This window comes from Rhagoletis zephyria, unplaced genomic scaffold, assembly GCF_001687245.7.
Source record: "Rhagoletis zephyria isolate East Lansing unplaced genomic scaffold, Rhagoletis_zephyria_1.1 Rzeph_scaffold_00861, whole genome shotgun sequence".
In the NCBI taxonomy this organism is placed as follows: Eukaryota; Metazoa; Arthropoda; class Insecta; order Diptera; family Tephritidae; genus Rhagoletis; species Rhagoletis zephyria.
The window spans coordinates 56,482-81,230 of NW_016157945.1; the positions used below are offsets into that span (position 1 = coordinate 56,482).

Genomic DNA, 24,749 nt, shown 5'->3' on the forward strand with positions numbered 1-24,749 from the left:
CGAGTAACATACGGAATGCAACTGAGGGGGGTGAGGTCGTGCTTTGCGCATTCTTATGGTCTGATTATGGCAACTTAACGTAGCTTAGAGCCCTCTTAAAAATTCTGTTAATTGGGTGTTGCTTATAATTGAACAGCCGACTCAACGTAACTTAATGCCACGTCGAAATCTGTTTCATTTTGATTCTCTAAGGGCCAGTTTAAACTTATACTAAGTAAACTGAGTTTAAATTGAACAGATTTATTTATTTATTTANTTTAATCAATCTATCTCGAACAATTTCCTGATTACTGAAATGCTCGCAATACCGTCGGATGTTGGAATCTCATCTTTTAATATAGAATTACCTTATTAAATGGCAATTGTCGTACTCATGTAACAGGTGGGCCAAAATATTAAGTTAAATTAAGTTACGAAAATTAAGTCTAGACTCACTGAGCTTTTACGGTAAGTTAAATTAAGTTAAGTCTGGACTAACTGATCTTTAAGCCTACCACTGGCCAGATTAACATACGGTTACCAGAAAGTTAAATGCTGCTTCCTCAAAAACCAAGCAACTTCTTGATTCTTCAACTTTATTGGACTTCATTTCCCTGACTCAAATACATATTTGAATATTCGCTTACGAACTTAATTTAGTTAAGTTACAAAAATATAAAGAGATAATAATGAATAATAAAATAGATACTAGATGGTTTATAAACCAAAAAGTTTTGGTTTTTAAGTGTGCATTAATATTCGCTAAATAAAGCTACATTATTGTAACAGGTTAGACTTACATACAGGTAGTATGAATACACTTACAAGTTTGCATTTACTTATAGTAACTACAAACCGTTTTAATATTTGCAAGGATAAACTGAAAGAGGGAAACAGTGGTTTCAAATTAAATTTTCAGTCTCTAGCTGGCAGATTCCCCAATGCCTCCAACTGTAACGTTATTTTTGTGAATTTTTAAGCTTTCGCGTCAACTACATCGAATTGCAGTTCAAATTGTTGATCAACGCCAATTAGGCAGTCGGACATAAGGTACAGCGTTAGTACCACACGTCCATGCCGTGGTGTGGATTGGAAGCAAATACGATTGGTGGCACGCTGACCACGCACACTTACACGCTTCATGGCGAGCACCTCGCTATTGGCTTGGGAACCCAGGGTTAGGAACCAGGCTTCACTCTTTCCCTTCGGGTATTTCGGACAGTGTATAGCAGTGGGATTACCGTGATGTACACGCTGCTCACGCGCATTCCAATTTACGCGTTTCATTTCAACGCTGAGTACATAATCCTGAAGCAGATTAATAGATATTAAAAATTTGGTAAATAGAAGACATGGGAAATGTTGCTACCTCATTTGGATGTATCTCCGTCCAGTTGTCCGTCGATGGCATTGTAGTTAGCACACGCACAGCTTCCATAGCCTCATAATACTTACCTTGTATAGAGATTTGCACGCTAATTTCAGGCACAGCTTGCACCACCTTGTCGAAGAAAAAAAAATTTTTTAGTTAAAAAATAAACTCAAATGCCGACTGATTGCACTGTATTTCATACCCGATAGATTTGCTCGATTTCCTGCTCTTCAAACACATCTCTTAGCGGCCCAGCTAGACGTTCGTAATCCTGCCTGCACAGTTCTTTGAGCGCCGGCAGAGTTAGGTAAGCATACGTGTGTTCTATGTTATAGAAGACAGACACATTGGCGGCGGTCACATGTGGTAGTGTCAAAAATTCCGATTCATCAAACCAACGCGCCTGTATAACGCATTGCATTAGCTGCTGGAGTCGTAGCGTGGTGGTGAGCCAGCCACGTTCGGCGGTATAATCAACCATGGCTTGCATGACACGCGTGGCATTGTCCAACGCAGATTTGGTGTCCGTTAGAAAATCGGAATTTGGCAGTGAGAGGCGCGAAAAATGCGCTTGCAACAGCAGAAATGTCTTTGTGTAGGGTGAGTCCCAGGTGGGAGCAGGTGGACGGAAGCGGCACGATTCAGCAAGTTCCCTATTTGTATAGAAAACATTATTTGTAATAGTTCTAGTATATGCAATTAAGTTGAATACTTCTGTTGTTGGAGCTGATACTTAGCAAGATATTTGGGTTAAAATAACTCCAATATCCGTTAATTAAAGGAATTTCGGGTACTCACTCGTTGTATTTATCCTCGTTGTGACGCACCGGCTGCTGATCAAATTCATACGAGTCGGCAATGGCCGCCAGTACTTCACTTGTGCTCATACCCTCGGCCAAATCGTCCAGAAAGTGTTTCATTGTGCGATGCGATAAGTAATAGAAGGACGCTATACGGCCGAGGAATGTCGGTATCAGCAAGTTTTCGCGTTGCAGAACGCAAGCTGCCGATTGCAATTCATAAATAACGCGTTCAATTAACGATGAAAGGAACGAATTCAGCTGCTCCGGTTCCAAGCCGTCCAAGTTGTAGTAGGTTGGATTACGTAGCAGGCGTCGGAAAAAATAAGTCCACGTTAGGTAGTCCAGTGCAGCTTGTTTGGTTTGTACAGTGCCTGAAACGATCTCCGCATTTATATGCTCCGACAACACGCCCAACAAGCTTGACTCAACGGGGAATGGATCATATAAGAATTTCTTATAGAAATTTTTCTTTTCATCGTGCACCAGCACTACAGCAACACCTTCGTTATCGAATTGTGGCCGACCGGCACGACCCATCATCTGTAGCACGTCGGTTATCGGCATGTCCACATATTTTTTTACCTTGCCATCGAAATATTCAGTGCCTTTAATGACGACCAAATGCGCCGGCAAATTAACGCCCCAAGCCAGTGTGGCAGTGGCGATCAGTACTTGTATTTTGCGATTGAGAAATAGCTCTTCGACAGTCTTGCGATCCTGTTCCTGTAGACCAGCGTGATGGAGACCAATGCCAAATGCAAGACAGAATTTCAAGTTAGAATCCTTGATTCCTTGCAGTATCTGATGCATTTCGTTCTCGGGCAAATGAAGGAATTGCTTAGGGTTCTCGTCACCCGCGACAAAAGTGATCAAATCGAGTGCGGTCAGCCGCGTCTGACGGCGTGACGATACGAAAACGATGGCCGGCTCGCAGGGTGAGTAAGTGCGAATAGCTTGGAATGTGGGACGATTCATGGTGGCCATGCGTGGACAGTAGTGTTTGCCTGCGAAATGCATGGAAACAATTTATATGCCAAGTTTAATTGAATATACAATATATTATACTCACCGGAAAATCCACTTATATGCACCTGTAGTGGCACAGGACGCACAGATGGCTTAAAGTTGTACAGACCCATCTTTTTGATGCCCAGCCAATTTGCCAAATCTTGCGCATTGGCCAATGCCGTTGACAAGCCGACAATGCGTATGGTACGCCCCGTATGCGAAGTGATAAAATTCGTACGCGAGACAATCACTTCAATGACCGGCCCACGATCTTCGCCCAGCAAATGTATCTCATCGATCACAATCAAAACCACATCCTGCACATATTCACGTGTCTGCCACGAACGACTTATACCATCCCATTTCTCCGGTGTTGTCACAATAACTTGACTCTCACGTATGGCCTGTATATCAGGCGTTGTGTCACCGGTCAGCTCCACCACTTTCCAACGCAGAGGTGGGCCCTCAAAACGACGCTTCCAATCGTTTATACGCTCTTTAACCAACGCCTTAAGTGGGGCAATATATACAATTTTCGCGCGTGGATGCTTGTTGAAAGCACGGAAAATGCCAATTTCAGCGACAATAGTTTTACCAGAGCCCGTGGGTGCGCCCAGTAGCACATTATTGTCGGTATGATACAGACAATGAAAGATTTGTGTCTGAATCGGATTGAAGTGTGTGAAATTATATAGCGATTCGTATTGCGGATTTTTCAAACTTGAGACTGGCAAGGGATGTAATGGCAGTAACTCGGTGAGTGGCGGATGGTGCTCGGGCAACACGAGATGTTTAAATGAGAGGGCAGTCCATGTGGCGCTCCCGAGCCAATTATCACTTGCAATGCGTACATAATATTGCGGTGGCAATGGTTCTTTAAGTGGTATGGTCATTACGAGTTGTTGCGGCTTGCCGCCATAAACAAACTTGCGTGTTGCCTGTAGAAAAGAGTAACATATTTACAGCTTAAAAAATGCTGCCAAAGCGACTCATCTCAAACATCACCTGAAATTGCTCGGAGTGATAGATGAAATTCGATTCTGGATCTTCAATCCACAACCAAAATAGCTCACTGACTTTCCCATGCACACGATCGTTCCAATTGAAATTGGCCCAGACGTCAATTTTTATGCGCAGTACCGTGCGCGTTATTGGTTGCAGCATTGCTTCGACATCAAGCATGGGTACCTCGCGCGCCGAACGAAGCACCAAATCAGCGAAACGCGGATTGCGCAATATCTCCTTCAATTCATTTTGTTCCATTTCACGTAACGTATATAGGCTGATGCCGCGCCTCTCAAGCTTGTCAATAGTTTCAGCGTTGATGGCAGAAAATTGGCGTAGCGGCGTCTCGAAATCCCATTGCTGTCGCTCGAACATTTTGCATATCTGCAAAAGTCGTGTGGCCAGTATGGCGTTGTTGTTGCGCAGCACAATGGAGAAGAGTGCGCGGGTAATACGTACTATATTTTGGACAATGTAGGCCATATCGGAGATGAGTGAAAAAGATTTCACATAGCCATGTGAGAGGAATGTCTGCATGAGGATATTGACCTGTGGAGAAGCGCGGTTGAAAAATATATTTACAAGCGTATAAATTTATGTATGTATGTAGTGATCAAATAACTAATTTAAAAAGTGTTTGCTTTAAAGAGCATGATGACCTCATTATTGGTAAAAATTAAGTTTTTCTCTATTCATTTTTCAATATTCACCTTGCCGCTGATATTCTCACTGCCGCCGGCCGCTTTAACTCTGCAGTAGGAAGTGCGTAATTCATCTAACTCTTCCAACTCATCGTCGCGTACTTTAAGTTGTTGAAATTCTTGTGCCTGTGAAATCATTGCGAAAATCTCGGCTTCATTCATAAAAGGTTTAAGCAGATCATTGAAAATCTCTACTGTATCATATTTTATATAAAAATGCGATGCTGTGCGTCCCAAGTCTGTAATGTTGAAATCCATTGTGCGCTGATTGAAGCGAATCATGCGCGCCTTGTCCAAGCTCAAAGCGGCAGACATGATGAGACCCCGACGCTTAGCCTCCAGGGTGGGATCTTTTTGTTGATCGCTGTATTCGATGCCATAGACATGTGGATTGATGCGCATTCGAACAAAGAGATACGTGTAACTCAGCCATTCAATGGCCTCTTCGACATTCGATATGGTGCCTAGTGTTATCTCGGCATTTAGATTATCGGCGAGGCACTGTATGAAATTCGATTCGATTGGGAATTGATTGGTTAGCAGTGACAGATAGTGATTCAACTTATCGTAGGTGGTAATGATGGTGCCAACACCTTTGTTATCAAATTGAGGACGACCAGCTCGACCAAAAATCTGCAGTACATCCAAAATGCCGAGGTCTATAAATGAGCCATGCTTCGAATCGTAAATATCAGTCCCTGAAATTGTTATGGAGTGTTAATAATTTATATCAAATCAGTATATATCCCCAAACAAACACACCTTTTATAATAACAGCATGAGCGGGTAGATTAACACCCCATGCCAGTGTCGCCGTACAGACTAGCACTTTGATGTGACCCTCGCCGAAATACTTTTCGACCATCTGGCGGTCGGAGCGCAGCATGCCCGCATGATGAATGCCCAGACCACAAGCAAAAAGCTCAACCAACTGTTTGTTGCGGCTTTTTTGTATAGCGCGCTGTGCCAAACTAAAGCTATTCGTAGCTTCGTTGGGTAGAAAGAAGGGAGTGGTTTGGTTTTGTTGCGCCAATTCTCGCAGGGTTGTTGCTGTGCGCACAGTAGCATTTCGCGCATGTACAAATACCATGACCTGATGTCCATCCTTAACCATTTCCAAACATTTTTGATAGCAAATTTGATCCATATCGGAGAGTTGTTGGAGCGGTTTTACTGCTTTAACGCCAATGAAATTAGTATCCAACGGCACGGGCCGGAAGCGAGAGTCGAAATAAAAAAGGCCTTTCATTGGATTGACACGAAGGAAGTGCGCTACATCGATGTAATTAGGCAATGTAGCCGATAGTCCGACAATACGTATCATGCTCTGTGAAGATTCTACGAGGCGCAGAGTGCGTGCGACTACCGCCTCAACAACAGGACCGCGTTCACCGTGTAACAGATGTACTTCGTCGATGATGAGCAGCTTCACTAAACTAATGAGTGCTACATCGCCAGCACCTGCCGGTTGGGAAAAGAAAAAAACATTAATGAAGAGGGAATGCGGATTCATTTCCATATAAGAAAAGTACAGATAGCATAGAAAATTGTCAAAAGGATTGCTTTAAGAGTGCTCCTCTGTATAGTAAATCTAAACCTTTAGAAGCATCGCCTAAAGGATTAATAAAGTCTCACCCTTTCTAGTGACCACATCCCACTTTTCCGGCGTTGTGACCAACACCTGCGTCTGTGTCATTTCTGTTTTTGATAGCTGCATATCGCCAGTCAATTCTCTCACAACAATATTCAGAGATTTTAAACGCTTGCCAAAATTCTCAACCATCTCTGCTGCCAAAGCCTTCATCGGCGCTATATAAACAATCTTGAATTGGTCGCGATTGATGATACCTCCTTCGAGATGTGCTCGTATCGTATGCACCATAGTTAGCATAGCCACATTGGTTTTACCAGCACCAGTGGGAGCGCACACCAACATATTCTCGTTGCTGTGATATGCCACCGGATAGACCACCGATTGTATGCGATTGAGTTCTGTGCAATTCTCGAATGCCATTTTGCCGATTTCATCGAGATCAGAAATTTGAATACGATTATTTCCAATACTAAGTGGAGGCGGTTCGTTTGCTGGTATTTTCACTTCTTCATACTGTTTGTTGTCTTTGCGCTCGGCATGGTCTGGCAAACTTATGCGATTGCCACCTATAAACCCGGCATGTTGTTTGGCTGTAAGTTGGCTATCAAATACGTATGGATATTGTATTGTGTTGCTGTGGTAGCTAGCGGCTGCACGCATTTCCTGTAAGCGTTGTGTAGTTTTTAGTACTGGTTGTTGTTGTACATTTTCGAGCAGTTTACGTTGTTGTTGAAGGCGTAGTTGCGTTGGATTGAATGCGCGTGCAACAGCTTCGTCGTCGTCATCGTTGTTGCGATTCATGCTTTGCAACATACGTTGTATCTTCTTACCGTCGCGCCGATTTTGCTTAGTAAGCTCTTTTTCCAGTGCTGATTGCACCACAACGGTTTTGGTAACTGTCGGCCTCATTTCGTTGTTGCCAGTTATTCGTTGTTGTTGAGCTAATTTGGTAAGTTGTAAACGTTGTTCACGCTTTTCATGTTGTTCCAGTTGTGCAGCAATTGTGGCGCGTTGTTCCAGTAGCTGCTCTACCAAATCGAAGCGATCAAATCCTAGAAGTTCAATGAGCTCATTTTGCAATTCATTGTTGCTGCATTTCGAGCTAAGCTGCTCGCTTACTTTGGTTACAAGTTTCGGATCACCGGAAGTTACTGACAGCTCTAGCAGTTGCGACAATTCACTCTCGTTCTCCCCATTGCGCTGTTGTTCGGCATCTTTGTTCCATTGCATTGAAAAATTAATAGCTGCATTTTTTTGTAATTGAGCGTTAGGTGCAAGATCTTGTAGTTGTTGTAAGTCGCCCAAGGGTGGCCCTTTCAAGCGTACGCGTATATTTGTGCCCCAACTTTTTTTGTCTAGCGCATCTCGATTTGTTTTGCGATTCCAGTGTTTTAAAGCCTCAAGTTGAAAATCTTCCAGCAACTGACGTATTTCGCTAATGCATTGGTGTATTTTAGTGAGTTTCGTTTCGAAGATACTGCCGAACATACCACGCACACGCATTTTCGATGCCACTGTCACCACTCGTTGTTCCAATAGCAGCCAAAACATAAATAGTGCAGCATGTTCCACTACCTGTGGCTGTTCTTCGTAGCCCATACATTCTTGCACTAGATTGCGTAGCTTCTGAAGATGTACCTTCGCTTGTGGTTGCTTTTCAGGAGGCAGTTGTTCAAGTACCTGCGCCAATGTTTGCCGTTCCGCGATTTCTCTGCAGATATGAAAAAAAATTTATGGAATCTTATATATGGATATGTACATATGTATGTACACAAGTTGCCTGTTGCCGTACTCCCTTACGGATTTGCAGGTTTTACAGGAACAGCTGTTTTCGCCTTTTATAAACCTTATGTGAACGTGGCGTATGGGAACAACTTTGGACTAAATCCTGGAAAACCTGCAAATCGTAGACGTTCTGGAATGCTCTAATTTAGATCTGACGCATGCTGATGGTGAAATATATGTAACAGTTGTGTGCACTTACTCCTCTTGCAATTTTCGCAAATCCTTTTGAGCCGCTCCAGGTTGAGGCAATTTCGCTTCCAAATCTGTATTCGCACGTAGTGCCGTTGAAAAGCGAGGAAACTGCTTCATTATCCCAGCAAGCTCAGCGTCTCCTGCCACAAATTAATTTGAATTTTTTCTGATTTTAACGCAATGTATTTATTGTTCGTGCCAATAAGAAATTAGCTCGATTCAACAGCTGATGGCGGGTTGCATTGGAATCTACAAAAAAGAGGGCTGGCGCTGCTAGTCAACAAAGCTTAACCCTATAGTTGTGGTAAGGTTGTGGTTCCACAAATGTGTTCGAATTTCGAATAATATATACTATACTTCAGAATAAACAATTTTTGTGCATAAAACGGTAAATCAATTTTATTTCGATATTTTCGCCGATTAGTTTGAAGTGGCACCTCCAGAAAGGCCAATGAATTCAACGAACTAGCGGACGAATACCAGAGGTTCATAAATCAAATCACCTCTGGAGCCGACAGCATACCGACATTCCATACAGTGACTCTCGACCTGTGAATGCCGGTTTGGGAACACAACCACCTAACGTGGACGAAACAAAGTTTTGTCTGCCTCGGGAGACTCGAACCAAAATAGCCCAACTTCACTCTGGCTATTCCAGCAGGTTAAACTTGCACCTGAACAGCTTAGATGCAGATGTGCCGAACGAGTGCCTGGCATGCGGAGAGACACCTCGTGACTCGAGACATCTCTTCGCATTTCCCCTAAACCCCAACTCAGCTAACGCCGCTGTCTCTATGGACAAACGCCATAGAAGCTGCATGCTTCCTGGGCCTCCGGTTAGTTGAGTTTGACGACAACGATTGAGAGATAGGAGAGGTGAGTAGCTGCTACAGCAACAAGAATCTCCTCTTCAAACGCAAGATGGCCGGTTCTATGTTACCGGATTGACTCGGAGCATCTATTCGGACCAATGGCCATGACCTATGAAGCCCATATGCCCCATTTTTTCACATTGGGAGCGTGTCTCACGGGCAAGTCTGCTCTGCACACTATTGGTTGACGCCGGCAAAAAGCAAAACCCCGTACCCTGGTCACGTAGTGTCTGCCGCCGAAATATCCACCACTCGTCAACCTCAGTCCGCAACAACAACTTCAATACCTGGTGCCCTGGTGCTCAGGCCTCCGGCAGCACCAACTTTGTTGCCGCTTGCTGCAACAACCCACAGAAAACCTAGCAGTCACCAATTCTAATCACGCAACCCCGGACCAGTGTTGCCGTTTTAGCCCTTTGGTGGCAAGATTTAGCTACCACGTTTTTTTTTTGACTCGGCAGACATCACTATAGCCAGCGGGGTCTGATGCATGGGATGGCAACCAGTGCTCAGACCACCTGCCTATACATAAATAGTAGTTACTATTGACTACACAAGAGATTTTGTCACATCCGAAAATCGTACAAAGAAGGCTAACTGGGTCGGTTTTATGCTGAGCGCAATATCCGTAGGATCATCAGCGCAGTAGCCGCCTGCGTCATTCCAGGTATTTGGGCAAAAATCCCGGTTTATAAAGATGTGGGTTTTTAACCCCATGCTCAGTTCCAATAATTTCTCTCAGATTTCCTTAGTGGCTGGTTAATGTATCTAGGTTTGCTTAAATTCCTGCAGCGTACCGGTCCGGTCAGCACTCCATCCATACCACAAATCCTCAAAGGATTTAAGATATGCTGAACCACAAAAGTGTACTACTCGATAGCTTACATCAAATGAAGCCGTACCTGATAACCCCGTCAATGTTCGTTCCAAAAAGATCACCGCATAGTATCTAAAATTGCATATGACCTCTAGTGCACAAATAAACTACCAAATTTTCATTTCCAATTAGTAAACTTTATTCAGAGAGACAACAATAGTTTTTAAATTCATAAAATTACTCATTTGATGGCCATACAAAATTTTCAATAAACTTTTGAAAAGCCGTAACATTTGTATTAATACTAGGCAACTCTTCCATTCCACAATGTTCCTGACCTCTCGACACAATGCCGGCCACCATATGCATACATCTGTACAGTTCCTGGTTGTGTGGGAATGGTACAAGTAACGGTCCACCTGAGTCACCACTGCAAGTGTCATAGGTTTTCCCATCAGCACAGAATTGTGTACGTTCGAGTAGGCCACGTTCCAAATCGTACGATTCGGTGGCGATCTCATTACAATCTTCTTGAAGTTTCAATTGAACGCGACGCAATTGCTGAGAGAAAACTGCCGAATCATTAACGCGCCCCCAGCCAACGGCCCAATACTGACCAGTATGGTATTTCATCAAATTCGGCGTCAGTATGCACGCAGGTAAGACATATGTGGTGAATGTGACAGTGCCATTCAATTCCAATAACAATATATCGAAATAACGTTGTAGTGAAAATTGCCGGTGGGATATGACTTTTAGTACGGAAAACTCCTGAAGTCCCACATCATCGAGCGTTGTGCTGTAATCCAAATCACCAAGGCGTACGATATTTGGCGAGCCACTGAGTGAAAAATTTTATAAATACGAGTATAATAGAAATTTCTCAAACATATACGAATGATGCGGTTTTAATTTTGAAAAGAGCTGTCTTTTGGTACCAACTTTTCTTCTGATAGAGACGATGTTATGGTTGCGATTAGATTCTGAATTTCTTGGCTCGCAGCTCAGTAAAGAACATAAACAGCATCCCTCGTATGTTTGTTATTTATGATTACTTACCGCAGAGTACAATGACTCGCTGTAAGGACGAAGCGTTCACTGATCAGTGTACCACCGCAAATCCAATTGGTTTTATTAGTCGTTGAATTGAATATACCCAACAAAGCAGCCGGCGGAAATTCGCCTGATTTAGCCAATTCACCACCGGCTATAAAGGGCCGCGGACATTTGGCCGGTGCAGATTTTGCGAAATCACTGCAGGCTGTAAAAAGTTCGCAATGAAAAGTAAGCATTCAAGTAAGTATCAAAATCAGCTTTTAACTACAACATAAATTATATGTATGCATCGGCGGAGACAGAAATAAATTTAGGACCACCACACGTCTTTTTCATAACCAATTTAGGCATTGTTCAGGAATATTTTAGGATAATTTCGTGACTAGTTTCAAACCACGACGAAATGATTCTAAAAGAGTTTACAAATTGTCCTAATAATTCTGAAGCGCTTCTAAAGAAAGTCGTGAACTTATTCCGAAAGGATCACGAACAAGTCTTAAAACGGTACCGAAATGGTCCCTTATTAGTACCAAAGTCATCCCGAATCAGTCCCAACATGGTCTTATCATTGTCCTGGACCAGTCCCAAAGTTGCCTTGAAATAGTCATGAAGTATCTCAAAATGGTCAAGGAAAATAGTCCTGAACCAATCCTCAAAAAAAACCCGAACTAGTCCTAAAATAGTTCTGAACTAGTCTCGAAATAGTCGTGTACTAATTCTGAAATGGTCCTGAAATAGCTCAGAAATGGTTCAGAAATGGTCTCGAAATGAACCCGACTAGTTCTGAAGAGGTCCTGAAACGATCGAAAAAGTTCTGAACTCGTCCCGAAATGATCTCGAACAAGCCTTATTAGTCCTAAAATCATCCCGAACTACGCCCCTAAATAGTCCAGAACTCGTCCGGAAATGATCCTAGCCTAGTCACAAAATGAATCTGAAATAGTGCTGAACTAGTCGCAAAAAGGTCCAGACCTAGCTTCAAACTGGTCATCAAACAGTCGTGAAATAGTCGTGAAATATTTCTGAATAAGTCCCAAATGATCCCGAACAAGTCCCGAAATGGTTCTGAAACTGTCCTGCCCAAGTCTGGAACCAATCCCGAACTAGTCCCGAAATAGGCCTGAACTAGCCCAGAAACGTTCATTTGTACACACAAGGAGCAATTACAGGTTTCCTCCTGGTTTAACACAAATTTTACCAGTACCGAGCGCTAAGATGTTTACACGTCAAAAACAAGAAATGATTTCCTTAACAGCTGACTTCCAATAACAATACCCAATTGTTTATTTAACCATTTTCTATTATTAACTATTTTTTATAGGACCCCTAAAAACCTCAAAAAAAGCAATGGGGGGACCCATTTGAGGTTTTTAGGGGTCCTATAAAAAATTGTTAACGATAGGGAAGGGTTAAATAAACAATTGGGTATTGTTATTGGAAGTCTCCTGCAGATAAATGAAGTTTTCCGATCGAAAAATATTGATTTTCAAGAATTCTATACCATTACTACGAAAAGTTTTTTCCCCATATAAAATACATGGAAAACTTTGAGCGCCTTGAGGGACCTCTAAATATTTTTTAATTTAAAAATAAAAAAGGGATATAGTTTTTTACGGTATAGCAAAATCCTAGGGGATGAGTGCATTAAATTTCCGGCTTTACTTTTTTATTGGACCACCCTAATGTACATACATACATACATACATACATACATGTTTATAAACTCACCGACCTCAGCTGGTGATAGCGGCTGAAAATCCTCTGGTTCCTTTGGCTCGTCTGGACAGCAAACAATGCCCTTCCTTCGATTACAAAATGTTATATTAGCCACAGGCAAGTCTCGTAATGGATTGCACTCGGACCACATTTGGCAACTGCAGGATTCAAATTGGCACGGATTGCAAGTCTCACCTTGAAAAATTAAAATCAAAAACAAAAAAAAATTGCTACATACATATTTTTAAAGTTTCAAGCAATTCATTCCACAAGGCTACCTACCGGCTTTCAGTTTTATCTTTTGTGCAATTATACTAGTTGCTGCAAATGTTAACGCAATTACGATTAATAAATGTTTTGCCAACCCTTTCATTGCGAAAGTCATTTGTAAACTGCTTACAGCTTTGTTTCATTCATGAGATGGGTTTCAATCAAAGTCAGAAGAGTTGAGGAAGCACTTGCAAAGCGCTGATGATAACCTGAGCGCCTCTAGTTAAGCATATAGTTTTTTCCCACTACTAAATAAAGGGTGGTCAAAATGTAAGTTTCTTTTTTCTTTAAAAATAATTTATTGAATATTGGAAAGTTTTCCGTCGGCCTGAATTTTGAGTTTACTAATATTTTATTTAGTTGTTATTTTATTTTAATTATTATGCCCGAGCACACTTGATCGCAGTATAAACTACAGGTAATTCAGAATTTTTTGCAAAATTGGCGTGGCACCGCCCACTTATGACTGCATAAGAATGTAACAGCTTTATCGATTTCTACCAAACTTGGTTCAATTATTTCGTTACGACTAACTGAGCATATTATCGAAAATGTTTGCAATCGATGAAAAAGTGCCCCTGCTTATGAAAGTTGTTTACAAAAAAGTAAAAAAAGTGTGCCGGGTATATATGTAGGTAAGGTTCGGATTCGCCCAAAACTTATACTTCTTTACATGATTTGACTTTATTTTTGTTTGACAATTTCCAATGTTATTTCACTTAATTTAATTTTGTTAATACAACTTGCAGTTGGCACACCCATTATTGCATTGAAAACCATACGATGTACAAATAATAGGGATTTGTATAAGTATTCTAATCAAGTGCATTCAAAATAAATTATAATCCACAGATTTCACAGTTAGTTAACAACGAACAAAAAAAAAATACAAATAAAAAAACAGAAGTTCAATACTCTTATCAAGGCGAATTAATATAAGGTGATAGCAGGAGTACAAAAACAAAAATTTACATGTATTTTGTTTTTGCTTTGGCGGCATAAACTGTCAAAATCTGTAAGAGTATGTGTAGAAATTCAAACAAAATTTTTCAATTTGATATCAGAAGCCGTGCGGCGAAACACATACACAAAATCAGCTGAGCTAATAACACCACCTTATATAAATTCGCCTTGACTCTTATTTAATTTTAAATATTTTGATGAAGTCATAACTATTGCCAGCTTCAAGTACGAATGCGTAGCTGAAGGGTGATGTAGATCTTTGTTTAACATCACAAAAAGTCCGGACCTGGGTAGAAAATCATTATAGGAGGCAGTGAGTTAATTTGGTCCTATTTTGTTTTGCAGAGTCCACGTGTTTCGGGGCACACGTCACTGTTGGCAGCTATAACCTCGAAGTAGTGATAGTAGTATAAGTAAATTATTATAAGCACGCCACTTTGATGGCAGCCCTTGTTAACTCCGCATGCGACATATTGACCTCCTTCTGCCTGAATCGTGATGACCCACTGCGCCAGCATAGAACGAATCAAATTTACAGAATGTACTCCATAGAGTCGAAATGCCCCCAATATATTCCCAAGGCGAACTCTGACCTTGCTAATTCTGGCAACCAGATTTTGCAAAGTCGTCTCATAGGGTTTCCCCGCCTGTTAGGCATGTTGCTGCAAATACCGATGATGAGATGAGAGTGCCTCACTACGAATTCGCAATTCTACCAATCTTTACAGATATTTTAGCACGAAGGATGCCATGCTAATAGGTCTGTAGCTTCTGAGTAAGCTCCGTAGATGTGGGTCGCTTATTGAATGCAGCGACAGGAGGAGTTCGGTCAGCCCCATAAGAGGGTTTTCCCTTCTCGCGTTTCGCCCCCGATATTTCCTCCTTCTCTTCCTCTTGTGGGCTGGTAGGACCAATTCCGTCAATGGAGGGTCATTGGCAGCGGGCTGCTTATCGACACACATCCCATGCAAGAGATAGGTCCTCTTCCGACTCTGAAGAAAAATGGATTGGCTTTACCTCCCCACTATCCTCCGGGATGCTCTCCTGGCCTATGACGCTGGGGACTTTGGCAATGGTTTGACCTCCTGAATCCGTGCCCCTGTCGCAAATTCGGATGATTTTTCAGAGTTAACTATATACAAGTTGTTAATAAACCTGGAGATATGCGTTTAACAAAACATGTTTAATTTTCTCTGAAATCTTAATAACATGGACACAAGTGCAAACGACTTAGGTCCTGTGTTTCCCATGTGTTATTCAAATTGCTACATAAAAATCTTTTTTTTTTTTGTAGTATATAGTATAACTTTGCATAATTCTTGCATATTTCAAGCTCTAGAAAAGACTTTTAGTGCAAAAAACTTTTCAATACTTAAGGGCACATTTTATAAAACGTTCACGTTATTTTCTTAAAAATAATTTCTCCCAATTTTTCTTTTTTTGTAAAAAATCTTAAAAAATTAGTTTTCCCCTAAAATTTTTCTTTCGTAAATTTCTTAAATAAATATTTTTTATTTTTTATTTGAAATCCAAAAAAGAATATTTCTTCTTGTAATAAATTTTTCTAATTTTGATAAAAAAAAATTGTTTCTAAAATTACTTGTGTCACATTCTAAATTTAAACAAGTAATTTTAGGCAAAAAACAAAACCGACTTCATTTCTGATTTAAAAATTTAAGATTATCGTTAATTTGTTTATGATCCAATGATCGGATTTAAAGCAAATTAGAATGGGATCACCGCTGAGGTAATATCTATCTTAAAAAAAAAAGATTTATAGAAATCGGTTAGCGTGGTCCAAAGATAAAAAAAACAAAAATATTTCGACGAATTGATAACATTCTCCTTTTTTGAAGTCGGTTAAAAAAATATAAAACTACTTCTTATGAGTGGAATAACTGTTTTATAAATATGGTACGGAAAGGGTTAATTCCCAAGGTTATACGAAGTCAGTGCGGGCTGTATATGTAACTTCATTTATTGAAAATTTTATTATGTTTGTAGCTGCATCTGAATTCACCCTGCTTGCTTAACAAACTACATAGATTTGCGTTTTTATGCTAAAATAAATTCTTTGAACTGTTATCTGTTCTCTAATTCGCTTTAATAAGGCTTCAATAACTTCTTTAAATACGAGTATTTCTTAGCATCTGTTTTCAGCACAAGATGGCTCACTTCCCCCCTTCCCCCTTTCTTTCTTACTCACTCCATTTATACTTAAGTACTTAGATACACCCACGTAACCTGCTTGTTACAAATGGGTTGCATAAAAATATATGCACATCTACCTTTTGTCACATTGTTGGATATGCTTATTGTAAGTATTTACATTATTTTACCTCTATATTCATACTACTAGGTCGATTATGTATTCCATGCAAGTACATTTTTGTGCTTTGAAAACTTGCAACAAGTGTCGGCAGCTCAATTAATGCACAAATTTTATGCATCGTTGAATTTTTGAATTGGAAAATGTCAACTTTTCTCCTTTTACCCAATATTACGTATTATTTGTTTTACTAGTTGTTGTTGTTTCTTCAGCATATTTACATGTTTATCGCTGCGTTGACCAAGTATATTTGTTGACCAGTTTGAGGATATATAAGACGTTGGACTCTATTGAGCATCCTTTCAACGGTCACCCTTCTATGGCAGCGCAAGTGTTTCGTGTAGAAAATTGTGGCTTACTAAGAAAAAGTGTTTCGTTGAAAATAAAAGCTGCAAATAAGTACTAGTTGCATGTCAGTGCGTTTTTATCAAATATTTGGGATTCCATGAGATCTCAAAACGGGAGATGAAATTGAAAATGCGTTATAAGTGGCATTGCCATCTAATTTTTTTGTGTAAGTAGTGGATATTGTATGTGCTTTTATTTAAAAACGGATATCATTTTCACCTTGGCTGGATATTCTCTGTATAGTGCTCTCAATCCTCGACAGCGTCATAGGCATATACAAACGTTAGTGAGGAGATCCAATCAGGATATCCATAAATAAGGCGCTGCCTAAAACAGCTTGCATCCGCTTCGACATCTTCTTCTTATTTGGGCTTCATATTTCTTTGCCACATTAAGCGGATGCCGTGTTGATTATTTGAAGACTGCATCATTTGCATTAATTCATTCGACATCGCCTTAGCCAGCGCGGCCACTGTGCCTTACTTCGCTGCACTATGTGGATGTCCTTATAAAGCTCATATGTACAGGTCATCATCCTTCCTTCGTCAACGGTACACACCGCACAGTTTATAAAAAGATGTTGAGATGTTGTGTATCGATTCTTCACTCTGCCTAACTTTCTGATACAATTTTCGGGTATTCTTCCTATAGGTTTAGCATGTCAAACTCTTCGTACTCATGCACTCGACTTCCGTCTATTCTTTCCGGCGGCGAAACGTAAGAAGCTCGAAATTTGATTCGCTTTTCGAGAGATTCCACAGTGGGCCAGAAAACTGAATAAGTGGCCAAAACCCAATATAATTTAAAAGTTTAAAATTATAAACTTTTTTAATATAGATACTTTGAAATATGCAAAAACAAAATAGGAAACTCGTGGTAATGCATGTTTTTATTGGGCATCTTCAAATGGAATTTTTAAGTTATCTTTACGAATCATGAAATTTCCTTTAAAATGTCATTCAATCGTAAGTGCATATTTTGCCTGTTTTTACTTATTTATTGCGCATATTTTAGCATATTTTCACAAAAAATGCATTTTGTTTTTGTATAGTTTTGTTGGTTTGAGTTACAACCATATAAACTTAGGGTCAATTTCACAATGCGTAGTTAACTCAGAATCGGGAGTAACTACAGAATTTTGTACTGAAAAAATTCTAGTTAACTGTCGATTCTGAGTTAACTACGCACTGTGAAATTGGCCCTTAGCGTGACATTTCTTGATAAAAAATTACCTATAATTAAAATAAAAAAAAATTATCTGAACCAATGTATTCAACTGTCAATGTTTCTATTTGCAAAAGATTGCAACGATGATGAAGATTGCAAGGAATTAATACAACTTTTCAATTGCTAGACTGCCGAGAGTTTGAAAATGAAGAATAGGTACTAACAATCTAATTGCCGATGTATAAAATTGCAATGGAATTAATGTAAGCCTTTTTTGTTTTTTTAAAGTTGTTGAGTTTTTCTTCTGTTAATTACATTATAAAAAAAGTAAATATAATAAAAATTAAAAAGAAAATAATAAAAAAACATCTAATTGCCGATGACTAAGATTACGCTGGAACTAATGAAGATGTGGCAATTTGCCGGCTAATAACACCATTAAAAACATTTTTCTATTAAATCGTATTTTTATTTATGTTAATAATATAAATTAAATAATAAAAATGATAGCTTAAGTTTCTACAGAAAATACCGACTAGAATGGGAGAAATAGAAAAAATCCGGTCTATTGTTAATATGTTCAAAGCTGTTAAAACTTCAAAAAACCCAAAAATGTGTTTTCTCGGATTTTTCATAATTTTTGGATACCTGTTACTTTTCGATATACCACAAATTTGCATACCCTGTATAATAGGCCATACCATAAAAAAATTTTTTTCCTGATTTTTTCACTTTTAAATAGTCAAGAAACAATTTTGGCCACTTTTTCAGTCTTCTGACCCACTGTGGATTCAAGTGAATAATCTGCTGCTTGTCTGCCGTGGTTGCAGTTTATCGATGCTTACCTTATCCGTGCGTATTAAAATGATTATAGCGGTGTTCGAAATATGAACTTAACATTACCTAGTTCTTTTCTACTGCCGAGATAATTCTATTCATGACTAAGAGAGACGAAGAGTAACCTCTTGTCGCTTACACATTTTCCTAACGGTGTGCAGAAGAGTGATACATAGCCACAAATGAACGAAGGCGAATTAAACAAGGGTGCGTAGTAACAAAAGATACATAACAAAGCGAACGTAGAGTGCGCGGGTAGCAACAGTGTACTTTTTAGACGAATCCTTCTTGAGTGTTCTTTACTTTGCTGTGAACCGTTGAAGCTAATTTCAATGAATCCGATAATGCATTGTTATCGAAATCTGCGCTTGCGTCATATAAATAATTCTAAAGTGTAATTTTCATGAATTGTTTTTATTCTTTGTTTAAAAGAAGACAATTATCATAAGGTACAAATAAAAATGTTCAAGCGACGTTATGTGAATTGTTTAAATAGTACTAGTGAATATTAAGCGGTGAAAACATGCTCCGTCCACAATGGATTTTGTAAAATCGCCATCGAATACATAGTCTACTCATGCAGCTGGAAATTTGGACGTCAAGACGTCAATGAAGTGAGAAGCTATCTTGGCGTGATGTGCTTCACATCATGAAACGGATATTAGTGTGACGCTAGGTGTCAAAATTGGTGTCGTCTTGGGGCTAGCAACTAAAGCTTGCTGAAGAAGCGTTTGCCTCACGCAGATTATGCGTTTGAAAAAGTGGGTTCCATGGCCCATGATTTCACGTGATGTGATTAGTTAAGCACTTTTCATAAGAATTTGTATCACGATCATTTTGAGTATACCCGTCGATGTTTGCAGCTTCTGTAGCAGTACATAGATGTGACGTTTGACACCGTGCAGTCATATCGAACGAGAGATACATTAAATTTATTGGTTTTAGCGATCAGTGCAATGTCGGCACTGTGAGATTATTTTGTTTTAAAGTATATAACTAAATTTCTAGGCAAAGATTAGCAGAACAATAACCGTAACGTAACGTTTATTAAAAATTAGAGCTTCCAATATATGTATGTATTTTTATGTTTAAATTTTAAATTAATTTAATGGAATTAATACATGATATATACATTGCAAAACCCATTGTTACGAAAATAAACTAATGATTACGTCCGCCATATCAGACAAAATGTAAGAGTGCAGACAAAAGATAGAGACATGTACATATTCGACTCATAATGAGTGTTTGCTTCACCATCGGACGGCATTCGAGATGAAGTTGATTCGATTTTCGAGTTTATTTTAAGAGATTACTAAGGTCGGTGTTATGCAGAAATTTTGTTTGGCAAACTGCGTGCAATTGTTGTTGCAGCAAACTCGGAGAGAGCGAGTTTGGCGACTCTCACAGCAAACTAATTTTGTTTGGTCAAACTGCAGCAAATTCGGCGTTGTCATACACAAAAATTTTAGACAATTGTTGCTATACACAAAATTCTCATTTCGTGTTGGCAATAGCCATGAAAACCATAATGAACGTGCAACCCTGTGCCAAACTCGACATAACCACCTCCGAGCAAACTAAGCAGCCGCCATTTAATTTGGCAAACAAAAGTTCGTCTGCATAACACCGACCTAAGGAATTTGATCACCGATCATTTGGCTTCCCGATGATCGAGTTTGCGAGCTATCAGTGAAGCAGTAAACATTTAAAGATGTGCGTGACGAACGCGATTTGCAGCAATCGAACGAGACTGCATTCGAAAAAACGCGAGACCATTTTCCACTTGCAACATGTTTAGGATGAGTTCAATTAATGCTTTTAACATTTCAAAAACACCTGTGTGTAATGGAAGAGAAGTGTTATTGGTTATTAGAAGCTTGCGTTGTGTTCTCATCATTGGTGTTTTATAAGGTATATACAAATCGTTTGCTTGAGTAATGGCTCACCCAGGAGTGAAGCTTGTTTCCGCAATAGACTATTAGCGTGCAAGTAGACTCCATTACGCGTATATATGCTCGATATTTTTCCACAACTTCTGACAATAGCAGCGGCAACTGCTAAACCATTCTTCTGTTGTAGCGAATAGAGTAAATAACACTGGATCACAAATTTGTATTTCGTTTTTCTTCTCCAGACGTCGCTATCCAATTAGTATGTAGAATCGCTCGCCGATTCCGACAATAGAGTTCATTTTTGTTTTTAGGGATACGTTTTCGAGATATTTGCAATTTACCGTTATTCAGCTTAACAAAAAGAATGGTTCCACTTAATCATGTATATCTTACGAAACAATTGAATAATTGTAATACGAAATACGGCAAATCAAAGCCAATGAAATTCTCCATAAGCTGTGTATACATCACTTTTCTATAGGCCTAATAGTTTCTGAGAAATTAATTAATTATTCCAGATTTTTTGTTTTTTTGATGAAAAAACGGGAAAGAATTCAAACTTTAACAGGGAAAAAGTTTGAAAAATAATAGTTTCTGTATAAATATTTTGCACTTGTGTTAAAGCCTGTTCCTTAAGAAAAAAATTTAACTACCAATGAAGAAAATCGATGGATAATTAAGAAAGTAATGATTGGTCAAATGAAATATGAGCAGAAAAGAGTGTTACTCATACGCCACGTACACCTGAGTAGGTAGAGTGTTTGCNTTTGTTTTAACAGGGAAAAAGTTTGAAAAATAATAGTTTTTGTATAAATATTTTGCACTTGTGTTAAAGCCTGTTCCTTAAGAAAAAAAATTAACTACCAATGAAGAAAATCGATGGATAATTAAGAAAGTAATGATTGGTCAAATGAAATATGAGCAGAAAAGAGTGTTACTCATACGCCACGTACACCTGAGTAGGTAGAGTGTTTGCATCGAAAGCAAGAGGTGTCAGAAATGATTACATAATTTCTCAGAAACTATATACGTGATTAAGTGAAATCCCTCTTTTTTTAATCTGAACAACGGTAAATAATATACATATGCACATATATTGGTATATCGTACAATTGAATAATGATACTCACGTTAAAACTTCAATTTCCTTCTTTTAACCCGTACTGATCTACGTCCATTTGCGGACGACGATAGAGCATCCAAAAACCGTTTTTTTAATTCTAAAATTTCTAACTACATATTGGATTCCAGAATCCTAAAGCTGGAAGAATGTTTAAAAATAATGGAGTTAAATTCAGTGCACACTTTTGTTAATGTAAACTTACTCGGTTTGTGTTTCGCCATCTTCCACAAACACTTCAGCTTTCTCAGCCACAAAAACAGACAAGCTAATTGAATTTAAAAATCTATGTAACACATTTTAGTTTATAATTTTTAATCCATATACTTAGCCGAGCAATGTGAATTCAACTCTAGCCTGTGTATCGATGGAGAGTTTATGTTCGTGATACTTGAGCTGAATTAAAGAAGAAAAACTTATATTTCTATCAAAATAACAATCTTCGCACTTACTTAGGTTGGAAAAATAGCCCGGAATCCTTAATACTCTGAGCTTCAGAATTTGAAAAGACAGAATCCGCCCTGTATAAAGAAAATCACCTATCTGTGAACTTAAAAACTAATAACTATCATTTACTCCATCTGACTATAGCTAAAATTCTCCTGCACAACCGGCGAAAAGTTGGAGCTAGTATTTAGCAACGGTGGAGGATATGGAACAGCTTCCGGCAACAAATGCTTTCTTGTCCCACAGGTTATTATATCTGAAGGCCAGAAGTGATCCGCACATATCCTCTCCTTTGCTGCAAACTCCGTACGGCAAGCTCGGCCCCACACCAACCTTCTTTCCGCCTCTCTGGGTACTTGGAAAAAAGGACCCCTTCCCCCTTCCAACCTTTTAGCGCACAAAGCACATTTTCCCATATTTTTTATATGTAAGCTTTATTTAAAAAAATATTTCCACTTTGAATAATAAATTTCACGTTACAATTAAAATTTAAATTATGAAATCAAGGCGAATTTATATAAGGTGGTGTTACTAGCTCAGCTGATTTTGTGTATGTGTTTCGCCGCACGGCTTCTGATATCAAACTGAACAATTTTGTTTGAATTTCTACAAACACTCTTACAGGTTTTGACAGTTTGTGCCGCCAAAGCAAAAACAAAATACATGTAAATTTTTGTTTTTGTACTCCTGCCATCACCTTATATTAATTCGCCTTGTNACCCTGAGCCGCCTCCTAGGCTCATAAGAAGCCATCTAATGGACATACTAAATCAGACGGACTATGCACAAACCTCAAACTACATACATATATACATACATCAATACACTATTGATATCTTTGTCCACTTTCTTCGCTTTAATACCATCATCGAAGATCACCGGCCGAAAGGATCAAGTTGTCTCTTGAGACCCGAATCATTTTAAACAAACACCCACTTATACAATCAGAGGCAAAGTTAACCTATTTGTATGGATCGAGGCTTGATATGAGCTTTGAGGCGATATCGTTTTTCGCCTCAATTTAGGGTACATCAGCTATGTGTCCGCAAGAATCCAAAGGTCGGATACGGTACCAGGTGATGCCTATGGTTTCTCCCTTCCCTATGGTGCCCTTACAATTCCATTGTTTCGACTGCTCTGAAGCGATAAATAAACTCAGGCTTATAAAAATCTCTTAGTAATCAAATTCTAATTGGTTTTAGGAAAATGTAATTATAGCTTTTCAAACTACAAGTCACTTTCCCTGTGGTACTCAATATTTGTGTTAAAATCAGGGACATGAATCGGATGAACAATTTGTTCGATTCCGTTCAGTTCAGTTGTTCGAACAGTTTTTGCAGCTTTGGATTGATCCGTAAAAGCCCTTTTTTGTGTGTGTCTTTGAGCCCTGGGGGTTGGGTTCGGTTAAACGGCTCGGGAAATCTGTTTAAAATAATGTTCGATGGCTTCAATTTCATTTATATTTTACTAATACAAATATCTCTCAACAGGCATCTTCATTATTTTCACCAACACACCCATGACGACTCGCGCTTATCGTTCAACAGACTCAAACGCTCTGATCGATTACCCGTTCTATGATATGGAAATGACAGCACCTTTTCCGAGTAAGCGTTCAATCTCTTGCGATTCGTGCGGTAATGAATGTACGAGCGCGTGTGGCACAAAAAATTTTCGGTAATTGGCAGTACTGAGCGCTTTCTCAAATACATACAATAATTTCAATGTAATTACCAGGTCCTAAACCCTTAACACCATTTTCAATCTTTTCAGCACCTGTTGCTTCAACTACCTGCGCAAGCGTAATGATCCGAACGTCATGAAATCCATCAGCAATAAGCGTCTCATCGATTTCATACTGCTTCAAGGACGCGCTGCGATGTACACCTTGGATGAGCATCATCGTAGTGCCGGCGGCGGCGGAGGCGGTGGAGATGAGGGCAGAGGCGCTGGTGTGGATGCTGGCATTGATGGAGATGAGCAGACTTTCTCAGCAACCAATAATGGACGTCGATTTGGCAGCGCGCATTTTCATCACAGAACCGTATAAAGAGGCAAAACACTTAGATTTTTTTTTTTAAATTTTATGCGAGTGCAATTTCATGGATTCATATGCATTCCTTGAAATGTTTAATATTTTTCTGGCCGCAAATGGTTTGCTGTTTGGAATGTTGTGTTTTTTATATGTATAAAGAATAAATAGCAATTGCTTTCAAAGAAGCGAAAAAATTTAGAAAATATTTTTTCTGCTATTTAATGAGTTCAAAGTAAGGGGCGGTCCAATAAAAAGCTACTTTAAAGATAGTATGCCTTTTAAGAATATTGAAGACATTGATTTTTGATTTTATATCAATTGCTTGGTTTTATTTTGATTCCATTTTTTTTTTTAGATTTTTTAGTTGCAGCTCCTTTAAATAAATATTGCAATAACTAGAATAAATAAAACGTTGAAGAGAGAGAGGAATTACTTGAG

At 39.2% G+C, this 24,749-nt stretch overlaps 3 protein-coding genes across 3 annotated transcripts; 1 reads left to right on the plus strand and 2 right to left on the minus strand.

The window, feature by feature from the left end:
- Positions 1 to 532: 532 nt before the first annotated feature.
- Positions 533 to 8,670, minus strand: obe (activating signal cointegrator 1 complex subunit obelus). The gene is made up of 10 exons (XM_017614595.1): positions 8,447 to 8,670; positions 6,504 to 8,173; positions 5,631 to 6,329; positions 4,878 to 5,566; positions 4,168 to 4,716; positions 3,224 to 4,100; positions 2,150 to 3,158; positions 1,554 to 2,004; positions 1,349 to 1,480; positions 533 to 1,287 (listed from the first exon to the last, which is right to left on the minus strand). The coding sequence occupies exons 1-10, from the start codon at positions 8,554 to 8,556 to the stop codon at positions 955 to 957; spliced, it is 6,519 nt and encodes a 2,172-aa protein (XP_017470084.1). The 5' UTR covers positions 8,557 to 8,670; the 3' UTR covers positions 533 to 954.
- Positions 8,671 to 10,303: 1,633 nt separating this feature from the next.
- On the minus strand, positions 10,304 to 13,285 carry LOC108361839 (serine protease snake-like). The gene is made up of 4 exons (XM_017614600.1): positions 13,183 to 13,285; positions 12,913 to 13,095; positions 11,188 to 11,389; positions 10,304 to 10,969 (listed from the first exon to the last, which is right to left on the minus strand). The coding sequence occupies exons 1-4, from the start codon at positions 13,283 to 13,285 to the stop codon at positions 10,366 to 10,368; spliced, it is 1,092 nt and encodes a 363-aa protein (XP_017470089.1). The 3' UTR covers positions 10,304 to 10,365.
- Positions 13,286 to 16,765: 3,480 nt separating this feature from the next.
- On the plus strand, positions 16,766 to 24,497 carry Trissin (trissin). The gene is made up of 3 exons (XM_017614602.1): positions 16,766 to 16,976; positions 23,767 to 23,953; positions 24,050 to 24,497. The coding sequence occupies exons 1-3, from the start codon at positions 16,928 to 16,930 to the stop codon at positions 24,324 to 24,326; spliced, it is 513 nt and encodes a 170-aa protein (XP_017470091.1). The 5' UTR covers positions 16,766 to 16,927; the 3' UTR covers positions 24,327 to 24,497.
- The last annotated feature ends 252 nt before the right edge of the window (positions 24,498 to 24,749 follow it).